We start from the raw sequence: 27,119 nt of genomic DNA on the forward strand, positions 1-27,119 counted from the left end.
CCAATTGCCCTGGTGCGGTGGCATTTGGGGTAAGTGCCCTAAAATATGTATACATATATACAGTTATTGGCAGCACTGTGGTATGGGCAGCACGGTGGCTCAGCAGTTGGCACTGCAGACTTGCAGAGCTGGGGTCCTGGGTTCAAGGAGTTTGAAGTACAAGGAGTTTGTATGTTCTCCCTACATTTGTGTGGGTTTCCTCCATGTTCTCCGGTTTCCTCCCACATTCCAGACATACTGATAGGGAATTCAGATTGTGAGCCCCATTGGGGACCGAGTTGTTGATGTATGTAAAGCACTACGGAATAAGATAAAGCTATATAAGCAAAGCATGATAAATGTTTTTGGGGTTAGTAATAGAGAGGTGTCAGTCAGATGTCTCCATTACTAACCCAGTAGTAAAAACAAATAAACACACATTATTTTTTTTATTTGAATAAAGACTCCCCAATACCTCCTACACTCATTAATTAATTAAATGATCCCACAAAGTAATCTCAATTCCATGTCCATCTTCTTTTTTGCCTCCGGCACCTTTGGATAGCATTTATGCTACAATGCACAGGCGCTGGCTGGTGAATACTCTCACTAGCGTCATTAGCGTCGCTTGCTTTCGCTGCTATCAGCGAGCGCAAGTGACGATGACAATGTGGTCATCAGCCGTTGCCTGACTGCTGGTAACCTTTTCACCGTCGGTCACATGTGCTGGCTCACATACTGTACTGTGTAACACCATGGGAACCACGATACCAAGCGACTGGCGTTGACTTCAGTAAGGTTACCGCAGGTCAGAGCCGGTGTTTCCCACTCTGTCACACAGATGACAGTGTGGGAACCACTGGATGTTTGATCCCCCCCATTCACTTGAATAGGGTTTGGGATCGGGATCAAGTTTAGGTACCATTCTGGTACCTAAATAAAGTTTGTCTGAACCCAACGGACCTGAAAATCCACGGGGCCACCCATCCCTAGTGCTGGACCTCAGGCGATCATTATCTCTAAAATACAATCCATTGTCTCCTTAATATTTCAGTGTCACTTCAACTCAAAACATTAAAAATAGGTTTGATTTTAGGAAAAATTATGTTTTGGCTTAGGGACCATATCAGCCTGTCTCTCCTCTTATTGAACCCCAACATGGCTTTTCATTTTTCAGCTTACTATCTACCCAGTGATGATGATGACTACTACCAGTTCTGCTATGTGAATCACAATGGAGACGTGCGAGGAGCCAGTATTCCTTTCCAGTTCAGTTACAATCCTGAAGATGAAGATATCCTGATGGTGACACCTGAGGTCTGATATTGTCCTTTCTCAAGTATTATGTTAGAAGCAGTTAAAGTACATGAAATCTGGAGAAAATGTATTTACATTTACCATGTTAATTTATAGAAAATGATACTTTTATGTTCTTTAAAGGGATTTTCCATGATATCCTTAGAATAGACTATGTGATCCATGGGGTCCCACCCACAGGACCCATATGAGCTAAAGGAAGGGACATTAGAGCCCTTTCATTTCATTACTCAACACAATTACATAAATTTGTTGAAAGGTGACCCCTCAACAATAAACCTCATTCGCTGTGATTGGCTCCAAATTCATCTACAAACTAAATGGTCTTCTGTTGGACCTTGGTGGCTTATTATTTTCACAAAGTTGTACTCTGTCATGCTATAGCATGCAATCATTAAATATAAGAACTTGGAATTACATTACTGCTCTAGAAAATAATAATAATAATAATAATAAAAAAAGATATTTAGCGCACAAATTGGCCAATTCATGTGTGCCCAGCAGCCAACAACAAGGCGATTCTCTTTGCTGGGAACCCAACGTGTTTCCTCTCCTACATTTATATTGGTGGTTGGATCCTGCTGTGATTAAAACCACCATAGTCTGATGGGTGGAGTGCCTAGTCAGAGAACCTATGTATACAAATATCAAAGACTGACCTTCATTAGTTATATATGGAGGTGGCTACTTTTAGTATGCGCCTGTTTACACCTTTCTCTGTCTGGAAGTGACTGTCAGTCTTTGATATTTATTATTGTGACAGAGCCTGACCCACCATAAGAATAACTGGTCTTCTTATTTTATTTTATGTATTTTTTTAAGACCAGTTTGACTCTGAATGTTTTTTTTTGTACTACGGACTGGCTACCAGATTGTGAGATTGTGTGCATTGAACTAAAGCAAATTTGCTGGCAGTTGCCAATTGGGTGGCTCCTTAAAACAGCAAATTGAATATGATTGGCAGCTTTACGAGTATGTGTGCAAAATACATGGGCAGAAAGTTGCCAATCAGTGATGTGGGCGGATTTATACAGGATTCAATTTTAGATAACTGCTTGATGTGCACAGATAAAACAGTGATTTTATCAAAATGACAGCAAACAGCCCAATCAGTGACACATCACTGGAATCAGGGTTACAGCCACTACATTTTGCTACTATCAGATGGGGTTGTAAAAACCTGGTGACATATTCCCTTTAATCATGAAATTGGCCAATTTGTGTGTGCCTACCAGCCACAATAAGGCATACCTTTTATTTATGGGAACTTACACTATGAAGGACAAAATCAACAAATTTTAAGGACAAGTAGGATCTAGTACTAACTACAAACAGACTTAGACTAAGGCTGGGGTCACACTAGAGAGGAATATGGACGAGTGCTATGCGATAAAAAAAAAAATCGCATAGCACTCGGACAAGTATTCCTCTATGGGGCAGCTCCCATCACCGTATTTTTCCTCGGCCATATTGTACGTGCGAGTATAATCTCAGCATGCTGCAATTGTCACCGACACTCGGCCGAGTCTCGGCTCACTCGCACCCATATAAGCCTATGGATGCGAGTGACACAACGCACATCAGTGTGGTGCGATATACACAGACGCCAGCAGTGGAGGAGATGGAGAAATTCATTTCTCCGCCTCCTCCGCAGCTGTGCTCTGATCCGCTCTGTGCGAGAGAATCGGAGCACAGACGCATGACACTCGGCTCCTGCTCGCCGCAGAGCAGGAGTTGAGGGTCATTAGCATATCGCATCCGATGCTCTCACATCGGATGCAATACGCTAGTGTAACCCCAGCCTAACGGAAAGAGTGTTCAGGCTGTGCTCAGCCATTCATAAATGTATGCCTTGTTGTGGCTGGTGAGCTCAAGCAAACTGGATAATTTGTTCAAGTACCTTAATTTTATAAGCATAGAATAAATAACAGTTAAAAATTCATATATTCAATGATTTTATATATATATATATATATATATATATATATATATATATATATATATATATATATATATATATATATATATATATATATATCTTGGCAGGTGCAGTGTGCTGCATTATTCATTGTTATGTATATTTTGCAGATAAAGCAACTTGCACCTGTAATCACATTTGACTATTTTTTTTTCGGGAAGTGCTGGTTAGATTAGGTAATTGCATTTGGAGATAGTGCTTGCCTTCATATTTGACTGAGCTCTCCTCTCATTAGTCTAAAGGTACCTTCACACTGACCAACTTAACAACGATATCGCTAGCGATCCGTGACGTTGCAGCGTCCTGGATAGCGATATCGTTGTGTTTGACACGCAGCAGCGATCAGGATCCTGCTGTGACATCGTTGGTCGGAGCAGAAAGTCCAGCACTTTATTTTGTCGCTGAATCGGTGTGTGTGTGACGCCGATTCAGCGATGTCTTCACTGGTAACCAGGGTAAACATCGGGTTACTAAGCGCAGGGCCGCGCTTAGTAAACCGATGTTTACCCTGGTTACCAGCGTAAAAGTAAAAAAAAACAAACACTACATACTTACATTCCGGTGTCTGTCCCTCGGCACTCTGCTTCCCTGCTGTGAGCGCCGGCCAGCCGTAAAGCAGAACACAGCGCTGACGTCACCGCTGTGCTTTCCGGCCAGCGCTCACAGTCAGTGCAGAGAAGCACAGCGCCAGGGGACAGACACCGGAATGTAAGTATGTAGTGTTTTTTTTTTTTTTCCGTTTACGCTGGTAACCAGGGTAAACATTGGGTTACTAAGCGCGGTCCTGCGCTTAGTAACCTGATGTTTACCCTGGTTACCCGGGGACTTCGCATAGTTGGTCGCTGGAGAGCTGTCTGTGTGACAGCTCTCCAGCGACCACACAGCGACGCTGCAGCGATCGGGATCATTGTCTAGATCGCTGCAGCGTCGCTAAATGTGAAGGGGCCTTTAGGTCAGGTCAGACGATTGTATGAAAAATTGCCCCAGTTTCATTCACAGTACTCGGGCAATTTTTATCTATTTTGTCACCTATGTGTCTGTTTTTTTCAGATTCGTGTGACATCCACGTGGCATCCATTTGTGTACATCACCATTTTAGAATGTTCATCAAATACAGTTACCTAGGTTAATATATTCGTAAAAATTGGAAGCTACTCAGATGATCCGTGTGGGATCCAATTTATTTTTTGTGCACCTATTGATTTGTATAGGCAATTCTTGTCTGATGCTCAGAAGAGTATAGGACATGCTGCAATTTTTTTTCACACAGACACTGAAAAGCCCTATTAAATTACATTGCTCAGTGTGCTGTCTGATGTTTACTCAGTCAGCACATTTACATATAATACACTGAAGGAGCCTTAAGGATGGTTTTAATTAGTGCTTGATTCTACTTGCCCTTTAAGTTTGTTGGCCATGGCTCAGGAGAGGTAACTCTGATAGAGTAATTCACTGGTGGACACAGACAGAAAAGGGCCCTTGTGCAAGTACAATATATGGGCCCTTTGTAGCCCAAGAGATCAGAAAAATGCAAAACTTCACCTGCTTTGGAAGTTGAAATGGGCCCCCTTGCCTATTGGACCCCTTTGCGGCCGCACAGGCTGCATCAATGATATGTCCGCCCCTTGAGTAAAGTTCCCATCAATAAAGGTATTCCTTGGTGTGGCTGGTGGGCACACCTGAGTTGGTTCTCTAAATACCTTAAATAGAGTATATGGCAATAGTGCAGTTTAAAATGAATTGCTTAAATCTTGGTGCACACAGTGCGCTGCTATATTATTTGAAATGTAAACATAATAATGCATGATAAAAATCTGGCACTTTAACAGTGGTGTGTAAACTTTTTATATCCACTGAAAGCTTTAGAAAAAGTTGAATGAGAAAAGGTATAACATTCATACAGTACCATTTTATCTTAACAATGAGCGGGATGTTTAAGCATCCACCATATGACCCTCACGGAGTCTATCTGCCTGAAGGACTGCTTTGGCCAAAACATTGCTACAAGGCTATTGTTGATACTCTGTTGATAGTCTTAAATAAATCCCTATAAGGGTAGGTCTATATAGCGACATATGTCATAACAATTCTCTGAAACGTCACCTGACATTCATGCCTGATGAGCATGAATTTTGAACTATGGTTCCTTTTCTATGTTCTTTATTAAGTATGACCGTAAAGGCCAGAGCAAGCACACAGCATCACAATCGCCACTTCCTATGAGGTGAATGTGGCCATAGGATTCTTTGTATTAAGATTCAACTTTGCCACATTTTTATCCAAATCGTAATTTTGCATCAATAAGTTATGATGTTAACTAGAAATGCAACCCTAAAATTAGTTTACATTGTTTTGTGTAGAACATAGTGGAGAAGCTGACAGAGGAGAATGCAGTTCTGCAAGGACAATTATCCTCTCTGGAAGTTGAAAACCGGACCCAAGCTGGGAAGATCCTGAATCTCCAGGATGATTTACTGAGTGCCACAGAGAAAGTAGAGAGGCTAGAAAAAGAAAATATGGTAACATTTCATATACCAGTGCCATAAATATGTAAAGCGTAAATAAACAAGTTGTCTGCTCTTGATAAACCATTTCCTATAAAGTGCTCCAAGTGGCATATCTAGGGGGTGCGGGCAGGACTTTTGCCCTGGGCGCAGTCAACAGGGTGACATCATCAGGCTGCCTGATGTGATGGTCCAAGGTGTCTCCCAGATGGCGGTACTGTACTGTTAATGGTTCTGGTGATTAGTTTCTGTACTGCTGGTGGTTCTGGTGATGTATCCATGTACTGGTGGTGGTTCTGGTGAAATATTCCTGTGCTGTTATTGGTTCTGATCCTGTACTCATGTAAAAATCCATAACTTGTCAGACAGTGTGATACATGGGAATGTTAATAAAGTACTGTACCGTCTGACAAGTTAAGGGTTACTACATTTGTATTTATGTTAGAAACATTAATTATAAAATGTAGCACTGAAGCATGCAAAATCCTAATAGTGTTTAATATACTCACTGTCAAGATTCTGCTCTGCTTGCTGGTTCCAGCAGTCATTACATGACCACTCATATGTGATTTTCATGCTTGTCACATGCCAACCAGCTTCCCTTCATGCTTTTTTCAATGAAGCAGAGGCTGTAGTATTTCACTAGACATTGAGACAATTAGGAAGAGCAACTAACTAGCACCTGTCTGTAAATTGTATATCATGGCTGCTCAAAATGCTCAAGTTGTATATAGCCAAGCTGAATTTATGTCCTGGATGCTGGAGAACCTAGATTTGCCCGAATGCTCCCCCAACCATAATGTCATCATGTAGTGTTCTGCTGCAAAAATTGCTAACAATCAGTAGTAATAACCTAAAAGCAAGGGTTGAATTTCCCTGTAGCACCTCCGCAGGTGAAATTAAGTATTACACAGTTCCTATTGTAAACAATAGTCTGCCTATCTATTTTACAGATGTGCCATGCCGTCCATTTGCGAAACAAATATAATCTTTATTGTGTAACTGAGGTTGGGCGGTATGACAAGAAATGGAAACCGAGACTAGATTATGTAACTGGATTACATAGTTCGTAGACTTTGACCTGTAATCCAAAACATATTGAGTTTATGTTCCATCTTTCAAACACTAAGTCCACACTTTGCATATTTGGTGCTGATTTTACCGCAGTGTATCGGCAACTTTATTGCTGAAAAATCCACATATATTACATGTGAATTCTTAGTTGTGGATTTGGCAGAGATTTCACATTTTGATCAGCAAAAAGTCAAATCCGCACATAAAATGAACATGCTGCGGACTAAAAAATCTGCACCGCAGGTCAATTTATGAGCAGAAAATATCCGTAATGTGCAGATGAGATTTGCTGAAATCTCATATACTTCCTTGGACTGTAATATACTGCAAATTTACTGCAAGCAAATCTGCACCAAATGTACAATGTGTGAACTTTGCCTAAATGTCTTATGTGACACATAACATTCTTTAGAAGATTTAACAATGTGCACTCAATAGTGAATGAAAAAATATTAAAATCCATATAATACCAACTGAGCAAATACTAATTGTTCAAATGAGTAAACATATGTATTGTAGATAAATTCATAAACCTAAATATACCGATTTTTTTTTTTTTTGTAAATATATTTTGTATTAATTACAACGTTAACTAGATTTATCCTTTACATTATTACACCTGTCATGTGCATATTGTGAAGATTTGCTAAGGGAGTGAGTAATTTTTTTTTCAAAATATTGTAATTTAGTAATGTACGTTTTTCTAAGGAAATGACGCATAATAATATATTTGGCTTCTTGGAAAGTAGGAGAACATCATTAATTATTGCTTTATATATTAAAGGAGCTGACAATCCATGCCAAGAATCATGAAGGTGAAATTGACACTATGAACAAAACCATTCAGTCACTGAACATTGAATTGCAGATGTAAGTGTATAGATGGCATAGCTTGCCAATAAATGAATGGCAATGCAGATGTAACTGTTCCCAGAGACCTGCTGCTGTGTATAAGGACACGCTGCCTTGTGTGATACAACACATTACATGAGATGGATGTGCAATCCCAATATACAATCTTATCCATCTACAGGCAAAGGAGCCAGGAGGAGAAATTGCTCTCTGACTTTAAGGAGATGGAGAAAACAATGGAGAGAATAAAGGAAGATAAGAAGCACTCTGAGGTTGGAGCAAAAAAAACATATCTAAACTATTTTACATTTACATAATAATTAAATTGTAATTTCCTGTGAAGTGTTTCTGACAGTTGTCAGCAGAGGCGTAGCTAGGGATTTGGTTCAGGGGGGACGAAACCTCTGTGTGTGCCCCTAACCAGGTAACTCTAATTACAACTATGGTAGCGCACCCTAATTGTAGGCACAGGAGAACCTCAGCAGATGACCAAGCTGTTACTGAAAAAAATTTCTATATAAAGACCAACACTGATATTACTGCCATATGGTGACATATAGTAGTAGATACCAGTCCTGCAGAACATGTAATAGATTACAATACAGTTATAGATGGTGACGTATCGCTGACGTTCTTTCTGTTGGAGTCGTTCACTTTTCCCGTCTTTTCCATCTGGCCCAGACCGACATGACAACTTCTCCAGCCAGAACTCTGCTGCACAAATAACAACAAAGACACATTTGACTTCTCATATTTCAGGCACAGTCCACATCTATCCCTAGCCTGCACAATCTCCTTATCCTGCCGATACCCCAATGCTGCGCCACTGCTCCCTTATGTATCCTTATTACTGCATCTGCTGTGTGGTACTGTGTGTCATCTAAATGGTAAAACAACCCTCTAGATCTAGGATATAGTATTGCCCCGTGCAAGTGCCCTAGAAAACAGTGCCCACATTTTGCCACCCTAGAAAGTAATAATGTCCTCTGTGCAGGGGCAGACACTGACAGCTTGGGGCCCCTGTGCAAGAAATGTGTCTGGGCCCCCCTCTTTTTATGGTGACAAAGCTACAGAGATATATATATATTAGCCACACATATGTATATATCATACATTGTCTCCTTTATTATGTATGCTGCTGTCCCTTATTATACAGCACCCTCTCTTGTTGTGCACAGCTCCATTCCTTACATATTGGATTATATAGAGCCCTGTCTTTATTAAATACAGTCCTCTCTTGTTAGATATATAATGCAATGACGGATGATGTACCACGGGAAAGCTTCTTTTCTAATGGAGGAGCTGATGGATTGGTCATCTGGTCACCGGCTGCTCCATCAGCAGTCATTTTATATCCAAGAGAGGGGACTATGTAATAAAATAGGGTGCTATAAGTAACAAGAATACACTATGTAAGAGACAGTGCTGTACATTACAGCAGAGGAAGCTATATAATAAGGCACGGCACCATATATAACTAGAAAGGATGATGCATAATAAGGGACGGTGTTATACATAATAAAAAAGTAAACTATGTAACTAAGGACAGAGCTATACATAATAAGTGATTACAATATATACTAAGGGACTGTGCTATACATAAGTGAATACACTATATACTAAGGGACTGTGTTATACATAATAAATCAGTACACTATATGCTAAGGGACTCTGCTATACATAATAAGGCTACATTCCAGTATTCGTGTGCAGTATCAGTGTGCGCGCGCTTTTACAGACACATTGAGCATGTCCTATGCTGATCTTCAAAATTGGATCAGAACAAAACATTCTCAGATCCGTGATTTTCATGTATGTGTGAATGGACCTATAAAACGCTACTAGTCCATGTGCTGCCCCATAAAAAATCTGGAAGCACACGGACATTTCACACAAATGTGAGAATGTAGAATAAGAGATTTTACAGATAATATTATTACACCAAGTCACACGGAACAGATGCAGAATAATATCTACATCCAGGCACTTACCGTTGATGTCTCGTCTGATTAGAGCCGCTTTCTCCTGTTTCTTCTCCATCTGGTCAGACCTTCATGTCAACATCTCCCAGCCACGACTCGTTTTGTCACAATGATTATTGCAGCCCTGAAAATAATAAGGTCACATATATTGTATACACATTTGTGTCTCTCCCCTCAATACAGATATGTACCCCACCTTTAAAAATATAAAGTGATAAGCAGCGCTATGCTCCCCATTAACTACAGTATAATCTCTGCTGCCCAATAATATAAATTATTCAGTCTGTGACTCTGCTCAATTACCTGTAAGGCTATGTGCACACAGAAAATATTCAAGGTTTTACAGTACAAGAAAAGTGAATGAGATCTCTGAAGTCTCATGCACATGTTGCTTATTTTTTCCTTACAGATTTGCAGCAAATTAAAATCTGCATAATGTCAATTCTTGCAGCGTATTTCACCTGTACTAATGGGGGAAAATACTTAACAAAAGCATGTCAAAAACCTTGCCAAAAAATAAATGTGTTTTACTCAGCGTCCTTCCTGCCAAATCATTAGGACATGCAGCAGAATTTTCTCCTGTAAATCTTGAATTTGTGCACATAGCCTGTCCTGTGTCCCCTTCCCCAGTCATTATAAGTGCTTTACAGCATCATAATGAATTTGGGGGTGGGAGAAGACATAATCGGGTACTAAGCATCCTTCGCCACCCCCAATTCATTACAAGTCCCTGACAGCGTCTTCTTCCACCTTTCAGTTCATTATAAAGTGACCTATGCACATTATCGCCTCCTCTCCCAAATAAATTTTAAGTCCCCGATAGAATCACACTGAATTGTGAAATGGAGAGGACGCTATCAGAGGCTTGGCATCCTCCTCCATCACCCAATTCATTTTACATCCATATCTTATGTCCTTCTCCCCCTCCTTCTGATCATAAGTCCATTATAAGTCCCCCTTACTCCCATACCAACCCCCCATGTCCATCATTATCCTCTCCACCACCCCCATTATTGCTCTCTCCATCACCTTCATCATTGTCCTCTCCAACAAGCGAAACATTGTTCTCCCCACCACTCCCATCATTGTCTTCTCCCCACCACCATCATTGCTCTCTCCACCACCCCCATCTTGCCCTTTCCACCATCTCCATCATAGCCTTCTCCCCACCACCCCCATAATTGCCCTTTCTACCGCCTCCATCATTGCCTTCTCCCCCACCACCTCCATCATTGCCCTCACCACCACCCCATCAATGCCCTCTCCATCACCCCATCATTGCCTTCTCCCCCACCACCCTATCATTGCCCTTTCCACTGCCTCCATCATTGACTTCTCCCCCACCACCTCAAGCATTGTTCTCCCCCACCACCTCCATCATTGCCCTTTCCACCACCTCCATCATTTCCTCTCCAGCACCATTGTTCTCACCCACCACTCCCATAATTATCCTCCCCACCACTCCATCATTGTCCTGTCCACCACTTCATTCACTGCCTGCTCTCCCACCACCCCCATCATTGCCCTTTCCACCATCCCTCCATCATTGTCCTTTCTACCACCACCATCATTACCTTCTACCCCACCACCCCATCATTGCCCTTTCCATCACCTCCATCATTTCTTTCCCCCCCACCTCCCCCATCATTGCCTATTCAACCACCTCCGTCATTGCCTCCTCATCCACCACCATCATCATTGCCCTCTCAACACCTACACATACACACACACACACACACACACACACACACACAGCATCACTCATCTCTCTGCACGCTCCTCGGCAGCTGCAGCACACACACACAGCACCACTCACCTCTACGCGCACACAGACACTCACACAGAGCACCACTCTCCTCTCTGCACTTTTCTCGCAATCGCAGCATCGTCGTTGTCGGCAGCTTCTTCTCTCAGGACACAGAAGCGCGCCGAATGATGATGTCATCCAGCCGCACTGCTGTGTCAGATAGAACCAAGGACCCAACCCCAAAACAAGAGACGTGGCAAGGGTATATATATGGTATAACAATCTTTTATTACGTAATGGTGATAACAAATAATTATGTGCACATATGGAAGGATATTAAAAACAAAATTACAATAAAATCAATAGATTATAGATGACAAATATATATCAGTAAATATGTGGTATGCCAAAAAATAGTTGATTGACAGGTCTCTCATACGGATGAATCAGTGATGGAAAAAGTAATGAAAGTGTATATCACTAGTGTAACAAATCACAAAAATATCCGTAAAAAACTAAAAAATAAAAAAAGGTCACTGACCCTTGCTATAATATATTCTGGCCATATGGCCAGCACCTTATAAAAAAGTGCAATAGTGCAAAAAAGTATTATACAAAAGGAGGAGTGGGATCGGAAAGCACACTGTGCAGGACCATAAGGGATAACCAAAGAAAGTTAGTGACCCTAATATATTCAGGCCATATGGCCTTATAGCAAAGTGCAAATAAATAAATAAATAAATAAATAAGCAATGTATAGAAGGGCCAGAAAGCACACTGTGCAAAAACCGCAAAAAATAAAAAGAACAAGGAGAGTACCTGTATCTGAATGGCAACACACAGTCCGACCAAAGCGCGATGCGGTTGGTGCTTTTGTTGCTGTCGAGTGGTCTCCACTCATTTTTTTGTTTTCACTGGGGCACTTTTGGTTACTATATGATATCTTGTTAATTTATTATATATATATATATATATATTGCCTCCTAGAGTGTTAAACAATTTGTATCTGCTGTGTCAGATAGGAAGCGTGGGCAAAAAGCAGGACGGATCCCTACAGCGCCGCTCCGCTGCCATTTTCTCCTGTAGGCAGTGGAGCTGCAGGGATCACTCACTGCCCACTACACATGAGGGCAACCGGCCAGGGGCCCCTCGGGGCCAGAGAAACAGTCCAGATTACTCTCATTATTAGCCCCCCTCCAAGGGCCCCCTCCACCTTTCGGTCCTGGTGCAGCTGCACCGGCTGCACATGTGGTATGTCCGCCCCACCTCTGTGTACCCCTTTGACAGTCACAATAACCTGAGTTCCCCTATAACAATAAGTGTTCACTTAAAATGTAATAATGTCCAAAGTCTCCCCCCTGTACAGCTCCTCTCTACACAGTATCATGTTCTCTTATAGATTGTATAATGCCCCCTCACTATAAAGTACCCCCACACACAGTATACTGACCCCTTATTAGCCCCCAAATTGTTTGATATCTCCAGCACTCTATGATGGACACTACACAATTCAAAGACTCCACATTATCTCCCACACTGTATTATGGCCCCCTCAATAGCCTCAATATAGTATAATGCACTCCTCATAGCCCTCTATATAGTATAATACACTCCCCATATGCCTATTTATAGTATAAAGCACCCCATAAACCTCTATAGTGTACTGCACTCCCCATAGGCCTCTATACAGTATAATGCACTCCCAACAGGCAGACTCCATATAGTATAATACACTCCCCATAGACCTCCATCTATATATATAATTGTCTAAGGGGTACTTCCGTTTGTCTGTCTGTCCTTCTGTCACGGTTATTCGTTTGCTGATTGGTCTCGGCAGCTGCCTGTCATGGCTGCCGCGACCAATCAGCGACGCGCACAGTCCGGAAGAAAATGGCCGCTCCTTACTCCCCACACTAACTCCCTGCACTGACTGCCCGGCGCCCGCATACACCCCTCCGCTCACCGCTCACACAGGGTTAATGCCGGCGGTAACGGACCGCGTTATGCTGCGGGTAACGCACTCCGTTACCGCTGCTATTAACCCTGTGTGACCAAGTTTTTTTACTATTGACGCGGCTAATGCAGCGCCAATAGTAAAAACATCTAATGTTAAAAATAATTTAAAAAAAAACAAAACGATTATATACTCACCTACGCCGCCTTTCCCGCTCCTCGCGATACAACCACCACGTTCCGTTGGCACAGATCGTCTGGCAGAAGGACCTGGCGTGACGTCATGGTCATGTGACCGCGACGTCATCACAGGCCCTGCGCGCCTGTGCGAGCAGGACCTGCCGTGACATCACGGTCATGTGACCGCGCCGTCATCACAGGCCCTGCGCGCCTGGGCGACCAGGACCTGCCATGACGTCACGATCATGGACCGCGACGTCATCATAGGCCCTGCACGCCTGCGCAAGCAGGCTGGGACCGGAAGCTGCTGCCTGTACCGTATGGTGAGTATGTTAGAACTACAAGGGGCCCTCGGATCGGAAGGAGAGTATGTTTATTTTTTATTTTTTAACCTGTGACATACGTGGCTAGGCAATATACTATGTGACTGGGCAATATACTACGTGGCTCTGTGCTGTATGCTACGTCACTGGGCAATATACTACGTGGCTGGGCAATATACTACATCTCTGAGCAATATACTACGTGGCTGGGCAATATACTACATGGCTGGGCAATATACTACATTGCTGGGCAATATACTACGTGACTGGGCAATATACTACGTGACTGGGCTATATACTACGTGACTGGGCAATATACTACGTGGCTGGGCAATATACTACGTAATATACTACGTGTCTGACTAATATACTACGTGGACATGCATATTCTAGAATACCCGATGCGTTACAATCGGACCACCATCTAGTATAGTATAATGCACCTCCCATAGGCAGACTCTATATAGTATGATGCACTCCCCATAGGAAGACTCTATATAGTATAATGCACTTCCTATAGGCAGACTCTAATATAATGCACTCCCCATAGGCAGACTATGTATAGTATAAAGCATCCCCATAGGCCTCTACAGTATAAAGCACCCCCATAGGCAGACTCTGTATAGTATAATGCACTTCCTATAGGCAGACTCTGTATAGTATAATGCACTTCCTATAGGCAGACTCTGTATAGTATAATGCTTTCCCCATAAAAGAAAACAAGAACTCACTTCTCTTCCTCATTCTTCCACTGCTCAAAGCACCCACACATCTCTGAACAGCGGGTGACAAGTAATGAAGTCATCGTGCCCGCTGCCATTGGTCTGCGTCAGGGACGTTGGGTCAGATGCAGAGGGGGAATGGTGGGAGAGTGAGCGTGGCATCCAGCCGACACAGTTTAACTTGTGTTATGACTGGTGGGGGCCCACTACTGGCACCGATTTCCCCCTCTCCTGCTCAAGGGCCCCATAGCGGCCGGGTGGCAGTGCAGAGAGATCGAATCTCCTGGCTTTGCTGCAGAATTCAACTGTGCGGGCGCACTGTACACGCCCATACAGTTAACAGTAGCGTATCTCCGGTGGGCCCCTCATAGCCCAGGGCGACCCCCCCGCCTCTGCCCCCCCTCCCCGGTAGCTACTCTACTAGGTAACAGTTACCCTAAGGCTAGGTTCACACAAGCGTATAAAAAAATGTTCAAAGTCTCATCCAAAAAGGTGAGACAATTTTTTTTGTCACTGGTCATCCATGTGCAGTCCATAGTATTTTTTTTTGCAGCAGGTATTAATAATTTACAAGACCATTTACAGTTTCCTATATTACAGAATTCCAATATATTTGTAATAATCTGATGCTATGTATGGCATCCCGTTTTTTTTATTTTTTACGCACCCATAGAATTGAATGGGTGAGTCTCATCTGATTTAAGAAAGAAACTAGTGAAAGCTGCAATTTTTTTTACATCCTGATTTGGTCAGTGAAAAAACAAATATCACTCATCTGCACTGCCCCTTTGAAAAACATTGGTTTGAGAGCTGTCCATTTTTTCCACGGACAGCACCCGGTGGCAGTATCCACAAACTCTTGGCCACTCTGTGCCATGTTTTAGATTAAAAAGGTTATTTCCTATTGTCATAGATGGATATTGTGAAAATAAGCACTGTTGCAATTGTCTGCTTGGAGTGAGGTGTCACAACTCCACAGACGCTCCAGATTCGTGAAGTGGCGTGCACCTCTTTATGAATCCGGAGCGTCAGACTCCAGCATGTCCTCGTGAATAATGCCGGTCTTGATGATTCTGGCCCTAAGACCTTTCTTATGTTTATAGCTTGTTGCCTAGAAAACCGACCACCACTGCTGTCTCTCGTGTAACCAGTGTGCTGAAGCTGGCTGGGATTATGAGATAACAGCGCGCTCCAGCAATCCTGGCCAGCTTCACAGTGGTTACAAGCACAATAGAAAAGAGCTTGTAAGCACATGTTCTGCTGTCACGCAGTGGTGGTGGTTGGTCTCCAGGGCAACAAGCTGTAAATAATAGAAAAATATTAATATGTCAAGAACGGCTAAAAATGCCAATAGAGACTGTATCCCCTATACAGCTATGCGCTCAGTTTATATTCTGTGAGTTTGATTCTATAATAAAGCATCATGATATGTTCGCTGTTATTATAAAGGAACCCTTAGATCTCGCTTATACAAGCGAATAAATCGAACAAGTGCAATCCGATAAAACATCACTTGGCCCATTGTTACACTAAGGTGCAGCTCACATCTGCGATTATTTTCTCATGGCGATTCGACATGTGAGAACTATTACAGCATGGCTCCAAAATCGGATCGCACACATCCAAACAAGCCTATGGGTGCGGGTGAAACATCACACTGCACTCGGATGTCCCCCATGCGAGAGGATCGGAGCACAGAGCACTGACACCTGGCTGAGGGTCATTAGCATCTTGCATTGAACGCTATAGACTAGTGTGACTATGGCCTTATTGCTCAATTTAAGATCATCACATCTCGAGGACTTGGGTATTCTGGTAACAATTAAGCTGGGCATATTAGGGTGGCTGGGACCTGTAGTCCTGTCCAGTTTGTCAGTATTGGCATGTGTGCTGTCCAGCTGCAGCAATCGGCTCCCTCCTTCATGCTATTGGGAATCACCACACCTTACCAAAGCTCCCAGCATATTGCTGATAGCTACCAGCCATAGTTTTGGGGTCCCCTGGTTAAGGTGGTCTCTGTGCCTGTCTAGTATATGTGTTTCCAGTTTTGACCTCGGCTTGTTTATTGGTGTTTCTCCTGCCTGATGATTTTGTACCCTCTTTGGCCCAGTCTCCAGACCATTCTCTTGCCCTGGTTCACTCCTCTGGACAGTAGCCCTTCCGTGGAAGCAATCCAGTGGACCTCATTATTAGATCAGATCTCTGTACAGGGGTTAAAGGGCTCAGGCCGGGGTTCCTCTAGTATGTGCTACACCAAATGGCCTGTGACAAGTCTGCCAGAGATGGCCATTTTGGGCCTGTCGCCTCTGACAGATGTTAGTCAGACTGTGGAAGTCCCTACTGCAAATGGTAGTAATGGCAGACACTAAAACAGCATGTAAAAAAAAAAAAAAGACCGCGCTTTCTATGCAGTGAATGATATGTGGGACTCACAGTAGCACTGCGACCACTTCAATCAGGTGATCAGCGGTGGTGCAGGGTGTCCAACATTATCCAGTCTGATATTGATTGCCTATTATAATGGTTATTCTCATTTCTGACACTTGTGGCATATCCACAGGATGTATGCACTGAACTCTTTTGGGAACTCCAGTGAGTAAATCACTATCTGTCTGAGCTAGGAATGCCCCTTTAAGTTACAGTAGAGAATTGTGTAACTGCACAACAAATCCTCTTTAGTTTCCTATTGAATATATACATGTATAATCAATTGTGTGTGGTCCACAGTAAGATTTCTAGTAAGTTCTTATACATTTTGTATATTTTCAGAATCTGCAAATCGACATAAAGATTGCTGAAGAGGAAAAACTAAAGCTAGAGACAGAGCTGAAGCTGTATGTATATGCGGAATATGAGGCTTTCTATCATTTCTCTCACGTTTGCCAGCGGTGACTGTCTACATATTATTTCTGAGCTTGGTATCATCATTTCTTTAATAGCCAGAAGACATTTCATGGTTATCGTGCCACGTATCACCATGGCAAAACTTAAATCTTGACATTCATGGAACACTATTTTATAACATTTGTGGACTTATTGATATTTGATCTCCATACATCAAATCTAAAGCCTATAAAGATTAGGTGATAACAAATTGACCTAGCAATTAAATTAAAAGGCTAAATAAAGACTCCTCATCTGATTTATAGCACTGTCCCATTGAAGAAGTCAAACAATTGTACTATCCTTGATGTACCATGTATAATACTGGTATATTTTGTAATACTGAACTTTTTAGGTGGTAGAGGGGCGTCTGCCCCCACAGCCACCAGGGCTCATGTACAACCTCTGTTTACCCCATAGATTTGACTATTCAAATGTACTATCAGTATTGACCTCCATCAAGAAGCATCTGGAGGACTTTCTTGAAAAATATAATATTACAGGTTATGGGCACTATATTCTGTTATGAGACATTGATCCAGGGAACCAATCTGATTGCCGTATGTGGAACGGGAAGGAATTTCTCGCCTAATATTCTGCAATTAGCATCTGCCCTCTGGATCAATATGTTAGAATATAGGTTGAACTTTATGGACATGTGTCTACCTTCAATCTTAAAAACTTATCACTGTGTGTATTCATGTTCATTAGATTATTATCATTAGTATTTCTTGTTGCTCAGTAATCAATAAATGTGTTTGTATTTGTTACTCGTCCCTGATAATTGCCTCTTTAAAGACTCCGGCAATCATCTGATGAACAAGCAAGACATCAGCAAAACACATTATTGTCAGCAGATCGATGCGTGTATACAGAGGATGTGCCGTCAATAACATGATACTATATGGTGGCGGATCTTTCGTATTAATGATCGTTCTGTCCCCATCATTGTTCGTCAGCATGTGTAAACAAGTATGCAAATGATTGGCTAAAGACCTCTAAATGCACAATAAGACTGACCAGATGGCTTAATTATTCTTCCATCTTATCCTCTATAGGTATGAAGAAAAAGAGAAAACGTCCCTTGCAGAAAGGGAAGAGTTAAAACAAGCTCTAGAAAGATCAGAGGCTGAAAAGCATCACTTACAGGTATGGGATGTAGGCTGGGTTCACGTCATATTTTGGCTACATGTTTCTTTACTCCATCAGGGTTTCCTACTCATTCTTTCTCCCAACTCAATCCAAGACTTGCCACCAAGAGAGTCCAGAACAAGCAACTTTGAACTCTGTTTGGGCATTTTTTTTCCTGCCCCATCTTTGAAGCTGGAACCAATAGTGTAGTCTGCAGCATTCTGATATGGCGAAAAAAGCTCAAACAGAATCCAAAATTGCATGTTTTCATGTTTCCTCCCAGTGCCGCTCTAGATTGCCAGGTCTCTCCTGACATGCACGCATGGGAGAGACTAGAGCGATGCGAGGAGATCTTCAAACTATGTTTTCCCTGACGTGCCACAGCGTTTCAGAGAAGCCCATTCCTACACTCTTGTTGCCTGGCTCGGATTCATGCTTCCTGCGGTTTGGGCACCATGAATCGGGTGACCGCTTCCCTTTACGTATGTACTGATCAACAAGTTATCACCTCTCCTATAGATCGGTGATTACTTGTTTTCACCAGGCAACCCTTTTTAAGGGTGGATCCACACATAACGAGTTATTTCCCCTGTTCTGCTGGGATGATGATGATGGTGATACCAGCCAGCATCTCTATTCTTTGTTCACCTTGCAGAGTGAAGACCTGGCCAAGCAGAAGGTGCTGGAGAACATGACTTGTACTGCTAATCAGTGTAAAGAAGAGAATGTCAAACTGAAAGCAGAACTTGAAGTAAGTGTTCTACTCTCAGCTATACCTTATGTGCATAACATTTTCTTTATTTGGGGTTTCTTTTCACTTCTGCTTCATTAATCCACAACTGCGATAAGTGACTTCACCTTAGCTACAGTGTGGAAAAGGTCAACATCCCATTTCATGATCTGATCTAGCAACTGTTTAAAGGGAACCTGTCACCATGAAAATGCAGCCTAATCTGCAGGCACCATATTATAGAGCAGGGGGAGCTGAGCAGATTGATATATAGTTTTGTGGGAAATGGTTGAGTATAACTTGTGTTTTTAATTTTTTTCTCTGCTCTTTCTGGGATTTTTTGTCCAGTGGGCACTCCTATCAGTGACTGACAGTTATCTCTGTATGCACACTTATACAAATAATGCTGTCAGTCACTAATAGGACCACCCACTGGACCAAAAATCCCAGAAATAGCAGAGAAATAAATTATTAAAACACAGGTTATACGGAATCATTTCCCACAAAACTATATATATCAATCTGCTCAGCTCCCCCTGCTCTATAACGTGGTGCCTGCAGATTAGGCTGCATTTTCATGGTGACAGGTTCCCTTTAATCTTATTCCATACTTTACACTGCAGCTCTGCTTGTTCAGATTAAAAGCTGTGTAGAAAGTTTCTTTTTCTAGAAGGTGTGAGGAACAAATGATTGTATAGTACTAGCAAATGAACCACTAAGGAATTACCGTATTACACACGTGTTGAAAAAATAACATTAGTGCAACATTTCATAAGCCAGTAGAACTTTAATAAATATTTTTTAAGAATAAGCTGCCATGTGTGTAGATACGTAATTACATTATTTTTTGGTCATTATAACTTAGTAGGTGTAATCAAGCTGCGATGTCTTCCATGCACAGAACACAGGATTATGATGGATTTCTGCTCTTTTTTTCTCTGTAACACAATGTCAGAAGCCGCATGGTGGTCATCACATAGCAGTATTACGCTGCACTCTGCAGCACATCCAGCCTCTCTCTGCCGAGTCTTTCACTGTGCTGAGTGTTCCTCATTCCTTCTCCCCTCCACTCTCTATAGAATATTATACGAGCTGTAACCTGACGCCTAAGTGTGCTGACTGTCTTTGCTATGTTGGATTTCAGCTGACATTCAGACTAGATGGTGAGTTTAGGAGAAGGGGAAGAAGTGTCTTCTAAGTGGAGAAAGAAGCATATTTCTCTAAGATTTCTATTACAAAGTTTATTCTTCTCCATCACTATTGATACTTATGTTTGTGGAAGTGACAATGACCATTTAAAGAACTTTTGAATCATTCATTTAGGGCTGTGCAACTTTCTGAGTTAAGGTTCGAGGTTGACGTTGACCGTTCCTCAACCTTCTGAAAACTACCTGGAACACTTTGTATTGCGATTGTTTTTCCTTATATTATGCACACAATAGCTGTTAGAATAAGTACATCAACTACAGTACAATGTATTTTAACAAAATGCAAAATGTCTACATAATGGTTGTGCATTAAATTTAGTAACAAAAAAGTGAGTGGAAACCTGACAGCCATCTTTCCCAAATATTCTCTTTACAGATCACCTGTAATCAGTTAGTAATCCTAGAGCATGACACTAGCACCCGTACACGGCTCGTAACAAAGGTCCTTTTGTCAGTCTTGAGGCTGGTGTTGGCTCCTATCACACCCCTTTCAACCTGAAATGGCACCCCTCAGCATTTCATGTCAGCAGTTGCATTGAATTCACGCACATGCCCTGTTCTTCTTCTACCTGCAACAACTTGATCACTGCACATGCTCAGTGTGTACTAGTGGAAGCAGATAAACAGAGCTTGTGCGGTATTTTGGCACAACTAATGCTGCTGTCCAGAGGTTAATGGAAAAAGGGGAATCGTACGAACCATAATTCCAACACATGCTACAGCACCACCCCGATGACTACATTTTGGACTGACAAAGGAATGCGTGCATAAACCATGAGTGGTAATAATAATAATAATCTTTATTTTTATATAGCGCTAACATATTCCGCAGCGCTTTACATTTTGCACACATTATCATCACTGTCCCCGATGGGGCTCACAATCTAAATTCCCTATCAGTATGTCTTTGGAATGTGGGAGGAAACTGGAGTACCCGGAGGAAACCCACGCAAACTCCTTGCAGATGTTATCCTTGGTGGGGTTTGAACCCAGGACTCCAGCGCTGCAAGGCTGCGGTGCTAACCACTGCGCCACCATGCTGCCCATGGTAGAGTGGAGAATGTAAAATCTTCAGGGTATGTGCATACGTTGAGTGTTTGTAGTAGATGTCCGTTGGCAGGAAAAAACAGTGTACAATATGAATATTTGTATTGTGTTTTCACATGCGGTTTTTGAACTGCAGATCTGAACAAAAAAAATCCCACAATGATGGTTAAAATACGCAAAGGAAAAAAACCCATGTGCATGAGATTTCAGAAATCTCATACATTTTGCTGGTATTGTTAAGGTATGTTTACACATTGCATTTTTTTTTTCTGCAGAATAAAACAGGGTGGTTGGAAAAACGCTGCGTACAATAAACATGCATATTGTATTTTTACTTTCCTTTTTCACTCATTCATTTTTAATGAGGAATTAAACAAAACGTCCATGAAATTTCAGAAATGTTATTGATTTTGCTTGTACTGTAAAATGCTGCAAAAATGCCACCTGCGAACATATCCTAAACTCCACATTGCAAAAACGCTGTAAATACTCAATGTGTGAACAAGCCCTTGTTGTTTTTCAAAATGTTGCCTAGACATTTTCTAAATCTCGATTGCACAGATTCCTTGTATTACTTTCCTGTTAAGAAGAATGCCATTTTAGCAGCTTAAAGGAAATCTGTCACCTCATTTTTCTCATATAAGTTGTGGCCACCGCCTTTAGGGGCTTATCTATAGCATTCTGTAATGCTGTAGATAAGCCCCCGATGTAACCTGAAAGATAAGAAAAACAAGTTAGAATATACTCACCAAGGGGCGGTCTGGTCCGATGGGAGTCGCGGGTCCAGCTCCTCCCATAATAATAATAATAATCTTTATTTTTATATAGCGCTAACATATTCTGCAGCGCTTTACAGTTTGCACACATTATCATCGCTGTCCCCAGTATGTCTTTGGAATGTGGGAGGAAACCGGAGAACCCGGAGGAAACCCATGCAAACCCAGGGAGAACATACAAAATCCTTGCACATGTTGTCCAAGGTGGGATTAGAACCCAGGACTCCAGCGCTGCAAGGCTGCAGTGCTAACCACTTGGACATCGTGCTGCCCATCTTCATGCGATGACGTCCTCTTCTTTGCTTCTGTCGCGGCTCCTGCGCAGGCGTACTTTATCTGCCCTGTTGAGGGCAGCGTAAAGTACTGCAGTGCGCAGGCACTGGGAAAGGTCAGAGAGGCCCGACGCCTGCGCACCTGTAGTTCTTTACTCTGCCCTCAACAGGGCAAATCAGTACGTCTGCACCGGAGCCGCGACAGAAGCAAGGAGGAGGACTTCATTGTATGAAGGTGGGATGCGCCGGACCGGACCGCGACGCCTATCGGACCTGAACCGAAATGGGACCGTCCCTGGGTGAGTATGATCTAACTTGTTTTTCTCATCTTTTAGGATACATTGGGGGCTTATCTACAGCATTACAGAATGGTGTAGATAAGCCCCTAATGGCAGTGGGCTTAGCTTATAGGCGAAAAATGAATGAGGTGACAAATTCCCTTTAAGATAAGTCCCTGCAGCGCTAACACTGATTTTCTTATACAAGTTGCAGACATGTACACTGGAAAAAGAGAAGAGCACAAGCGAGACTCTAAAGCATTCACTGCATAAAGAGGTAAAGACAGTGCCGAACTGGGGTGCCAAGGGCCCACCAGTAACCCAAGCCAGGGCGCCACTTTTCAGCTACATGCAAATGTGACATTATCCTCAATCGCAAATTTATGTAACAATTAAAAAGATACCGCCTTTGTCTGTACATAGTGATTCATGTATATATTGCCAAGTGCTGCTCATATAAGAGGGTGCTGGCCCACTCCTGAACAGGGGCCCACCGGAGAATTCTGTGGGCTAGTCCAAGCCTGGGTAAAGATACTGTATGTCTGAGCGCTGAACATGGTACTTACACACAGTCGTCCAGAGAAGACCAGATGTCACTATGGCAGATTAGTTAAATATGTCTATATTCTGTGATGATCTACAGCTCTCGCAAAAATTAAGAGACCACCACATCAAAAGTGCCATGGGCAGCCCAATCTCCAGACCTGAACCCCATTGAAAACCTCTGGAATGTAATCAAGAGGATGATGGATAGTCGTATTATTTGTATAAGTATTGTCTGTTATCATCATTTACACCCCTCGCCTTGTTTCTCTTGTGGGGTTATTTTTGTGAGCAAGTCTGTAGTTGGGGTATGTTCTCTGTCTAATTCGTTCTATTTTACACATTTAAGCACATATTGCCAACCTGGTATAGTTCAATCAGATATTGCACTCATGCGCTTTCATCATAGAGTAGCTACGTTTGTACTTTTTTTGGGTTTCGGTTAATTACGTCAGGGCACTTGATTAGTGCATATCAGTGACGTTGAGGTATCCCCATGATAGGTATATACTGATGGAGTGGTGGTGCTTAATGAATTAATTGTTTCCACCCATATCTTCTATGCCTGTTTGGCGACTGTGTAAAATAAGAGCTTCGGTAACGCTGCGGCATCTTTGGTTTAAATCATTTTCTGTCTATGCGCGCCATAGCGCAGGGCAGTGTCTTGATAATTTAGCAACCCTTGCTTCCGTTCTATCGGGAAGCTTTGGTTGCTTTAGCGCTGGTCAGTGTACCCCGGTAATTATAATCTCTATTTTCCTTCATGACAGGTACATATGGTAGTAATGGTGGTGCTTTAATTACTAATTTTTTCCACCCTTATCTATTTTTTGGCGTTTGTGCAAAGCAAGAGGTTCCCTGCAGCATGGGGGTGATAAAATCGGTAGAATGGTGGCGCCTATATAATCGATTTTTTCAACCTATACCTACTATGATTTGCTGATTATGTATAATAAGAGGGTGCCGGCAGTTTTGTGGTGTTTTGATTAAAATCATCCTTGGTATGTCCTTAGCGCGTCTCTGCGCGGGGCAGTGTCCTGGTAACCCAGCAACCATCACTTCCGGTTCATTGGTAAGCTTCTGGGTTCCGGCGCGTCCTAGCGCTTGTTAGCGCCTTTGTATCCAGGCAACCGCAACTTCCGCTTTGACCGGAAGTCCTTAGCGCGTCTCTGCGCGGGGCAGCTGCCAAGGCAAACAGGATCATGGGGTGCATTAAAAGAGGTATGGATACACATGATGAGAGCATTATACTGCCTCTGTACAAATCCCTAGTTAGACCGCACATGGAGTACTGTGTCCAGTTTTGGGCACCGGTGCTCAGGAAGGATATAATGGAACTAGAGAGAGTACAAAGGAGGGCAACAAAATTAATAAAGGGGATGGGAGAACTACAATACCCAGAAAGATTAGCGAAATTAGGATTATTTAGTCTAGAAAAAAGACGACTGAGGGGCGATCTAATAACCATGTATAAGTATATAAGGGGACAATACAAATATCTCACTGAGGATCTGTTTATACCAAGGAAGGTGACGGGCACAAGGGGGCATTCTTTGCGTCTGGAGGAGAGAAGGTTTTTCCACCAACATAGAAGAGGATTCTTTACTGTTAGGGCAGTGAGAATCTGGAATTGTTTGCCTGAGGAGGTGGTGATGGCGAACTCAGTCGAGGGGTTCAAGAGAGGCCTGGATGTCTTCCTGGAGCAGAACAATATTGTATCATACAATTATTAGGTTCTGTAGAAGGACGTAGATCTGGGGATTTATTATTATGGAATATGGGCTGAACTGGATGGACAAATGTCTTTTTTCGGCCTTACTAACTATGTTACTATGTTACTATGTTACTATGTCCTGGTAACCCAGCAACCATCACTTCCGGGTCATCGGTAAGCTTCTGGGTTCCGGCGCGTCCTAGCGCTTGTTAGCGCCTTTGTATCCAGGCAACCGCAACTTCCGCTTTGACCGGAAGTCTTTTTCTCGTGCGCTCTCATCGGATTATGGCACATACATACCCGATCAGTACTTTACAGGTACTATTGAATACAGTATTTTGCGGCTCTCATTACCGTTGGGTCTCTCTTGTTTACTGGCTTAGCACATATCGCTGTATTAAGGATTTGCTCGATTTTATTTACATCACATGCTTTGTGGTCAGCATGTGATTGGTTAATCATGCCTCTCACACAATTATTTAAATGGATGTAGAACTCCCCCCACCTCTCCTCAGTCTAACATGGAGGGTGGCAGGTCTCTTTGTCCTTTGTTATAGCACCTATGCACTTTAGCTCCCAGGCAGGCTGGTCCCCTGATGATTTCGCCTGCGAGGAAACGCGTCGGGACAGTAGGGAGAGTGCAGGGCATGATATTGCTCAGGGGTAGTTGTGGACTGCCCTTGTAAGGGCGGGAGCTCGGGCACGTAGGTCACAGCTAGCCTTTTTAGGGTCTGACAGGGTATTGTCTCCCTACAGCGCTGATTTATGGATTTCTCCAGTCTGTGAAACCATGGGCTACACCTACCTGAGCAACGGCATTTGGTGAGATCGTTCTTGTTCTTATATGTATGTTTTACATGATTTTCACCTCATTTGCTTTATTCCCCTCCTGCCTGTTTATCATTTTTTCTGATACCTGCCAATATCTATACACACAGGATTACCTGATTTGGCATTTTGTGCACTTATGTGCTTGTGTTATTAACCAGAGGTATCTTGTATATGTGGGACAGTATATTTTGTATTTACTACTACTGTTCTCACTTGTTTTCTATTTTTGGTATCACTCATAGTGATGTCTTACCCCATAGGCTACATCACTTAATACCATTATAGTTTTTTTGGGGGGTTGCATTATATGTTTTTGTTATTGTCATATTAGTATTTTACCTGGTTTAGAATAAAGGTTAAGTTTTAATTCCTACTAGAGCTGTGTTCCAAGTATATTGGTAGAATCTTGTTGGATATATCCAAGTGGATTTATAGATTATTGCTTTTTTTAGATGATGGATAGTCACAAGCCATCAAACAAAGAATAACTGCTTACATTTTTGCACCAGAAGCAGTGTGAAAGACTGGTGCCAAGACACATGAAAGCTGTGATTAAAAATCATGGTTATTCCACGAAATATTGATTTTTGAACTCTTCCCGAGTTAAAACATTAGTATTGCTGTTTCTAAATGATTATGAATTTGTTTTCTTTGCATTATTTGAGGTCTGAAAGCAGTGGTTTTTTTTGACCATTTCTCTTTTTCAGAAAAAAAATACAAAATTTATTGCTTGGAAATTCGAAGACATGTTGTCAGAAGTTTATAGACTAAAAGAACAATTTACATTCTAATCAAAAATATACCTATAAAGAGAAAAATCTGACAAACTAAACATTTTGCAGTGGTCTCTTAATTTTTGCCAGTGCAGTATGATATGGAAGCAAATATGAGAGATTATAGAAATGTTGTGTTTGATATACTCACAATCAGGGTAGGTTCACAGAACAGTATAAAAAAATGGATATATATATTTTTTTTAATTCAAAGAAACGTTGGTATAGAGGAAGATAAAAACATAAAGTGCATACAATAACATAATTGTTATTGCAATTAACAATGCCTATTAAAGGCAATCTGTCACCCCAAAAATGGCCT

At 42.1% G+C, this 27,119-nt stretch overlaps 1 protein-coding gene across 1 annotated transcript in view; it reads left to right on the forward strand.

Annotated features, from left to right (window-relative positions):
- CALCOCO2 (calcium binding and coiled-coil domain 2) overlaps nucleotides 1–27,119 on the forward strand; it is a 96,910-nt gene that overhangs the window by 35,178 nt on the left and 34,613 nt on the right. The window contains exons 4-11 of the mRNA XM_069751753.1: nucleotides 1,157–1,296; nucleotides 5,635–5,793; nucleotides 7,637–7,722; nucleotides 7,886–7,976; nucleotides 17,381–17,445; nucleotides 18,553–18,643; nucleotides 19,281–19,376; nucleotides 23,145–23,213. Of these exons, the coding sequence (XP_069607854.1) occupies nucleotides 1,157–1,296; nucleotides 5,635–5,793; nucleotides 7,637–7,722; nucleotides 7,886–7,976; nucleotides 17,381–17,445; nucleotides 18,553–18,643; nucleotides 19,281–19,376; nucleotides 23,145–23,213 (797 nt within the window). The remainder of the gene's footprint in view (nucleotides 1–1,156; nucleotides 1,297–5,634; nucleotides 5,794–7,636; nucleotides 7,723–7,885; nucleotides 7,977–17,380; nucleotides 17,446–18,552; nucleotides 18,644–19,280; nucleotides 19,377–23,144; nucleotides 23,214–27,119) is intronic.

This window comes from Ranitomeya imitator, chromosome 2, assembly GCF_032444005.1.
Source record: "Ranitomeya imitator isolate aRanImi1 chromosome 2, aRanImi1.pri, whole genome shotgun sequence".
NCBI lineage: Eukaryota > Metazoa > Chordata > Amphibia > Anura > Dendrobatidae > Ranitomeya > Ranitomeya imitator.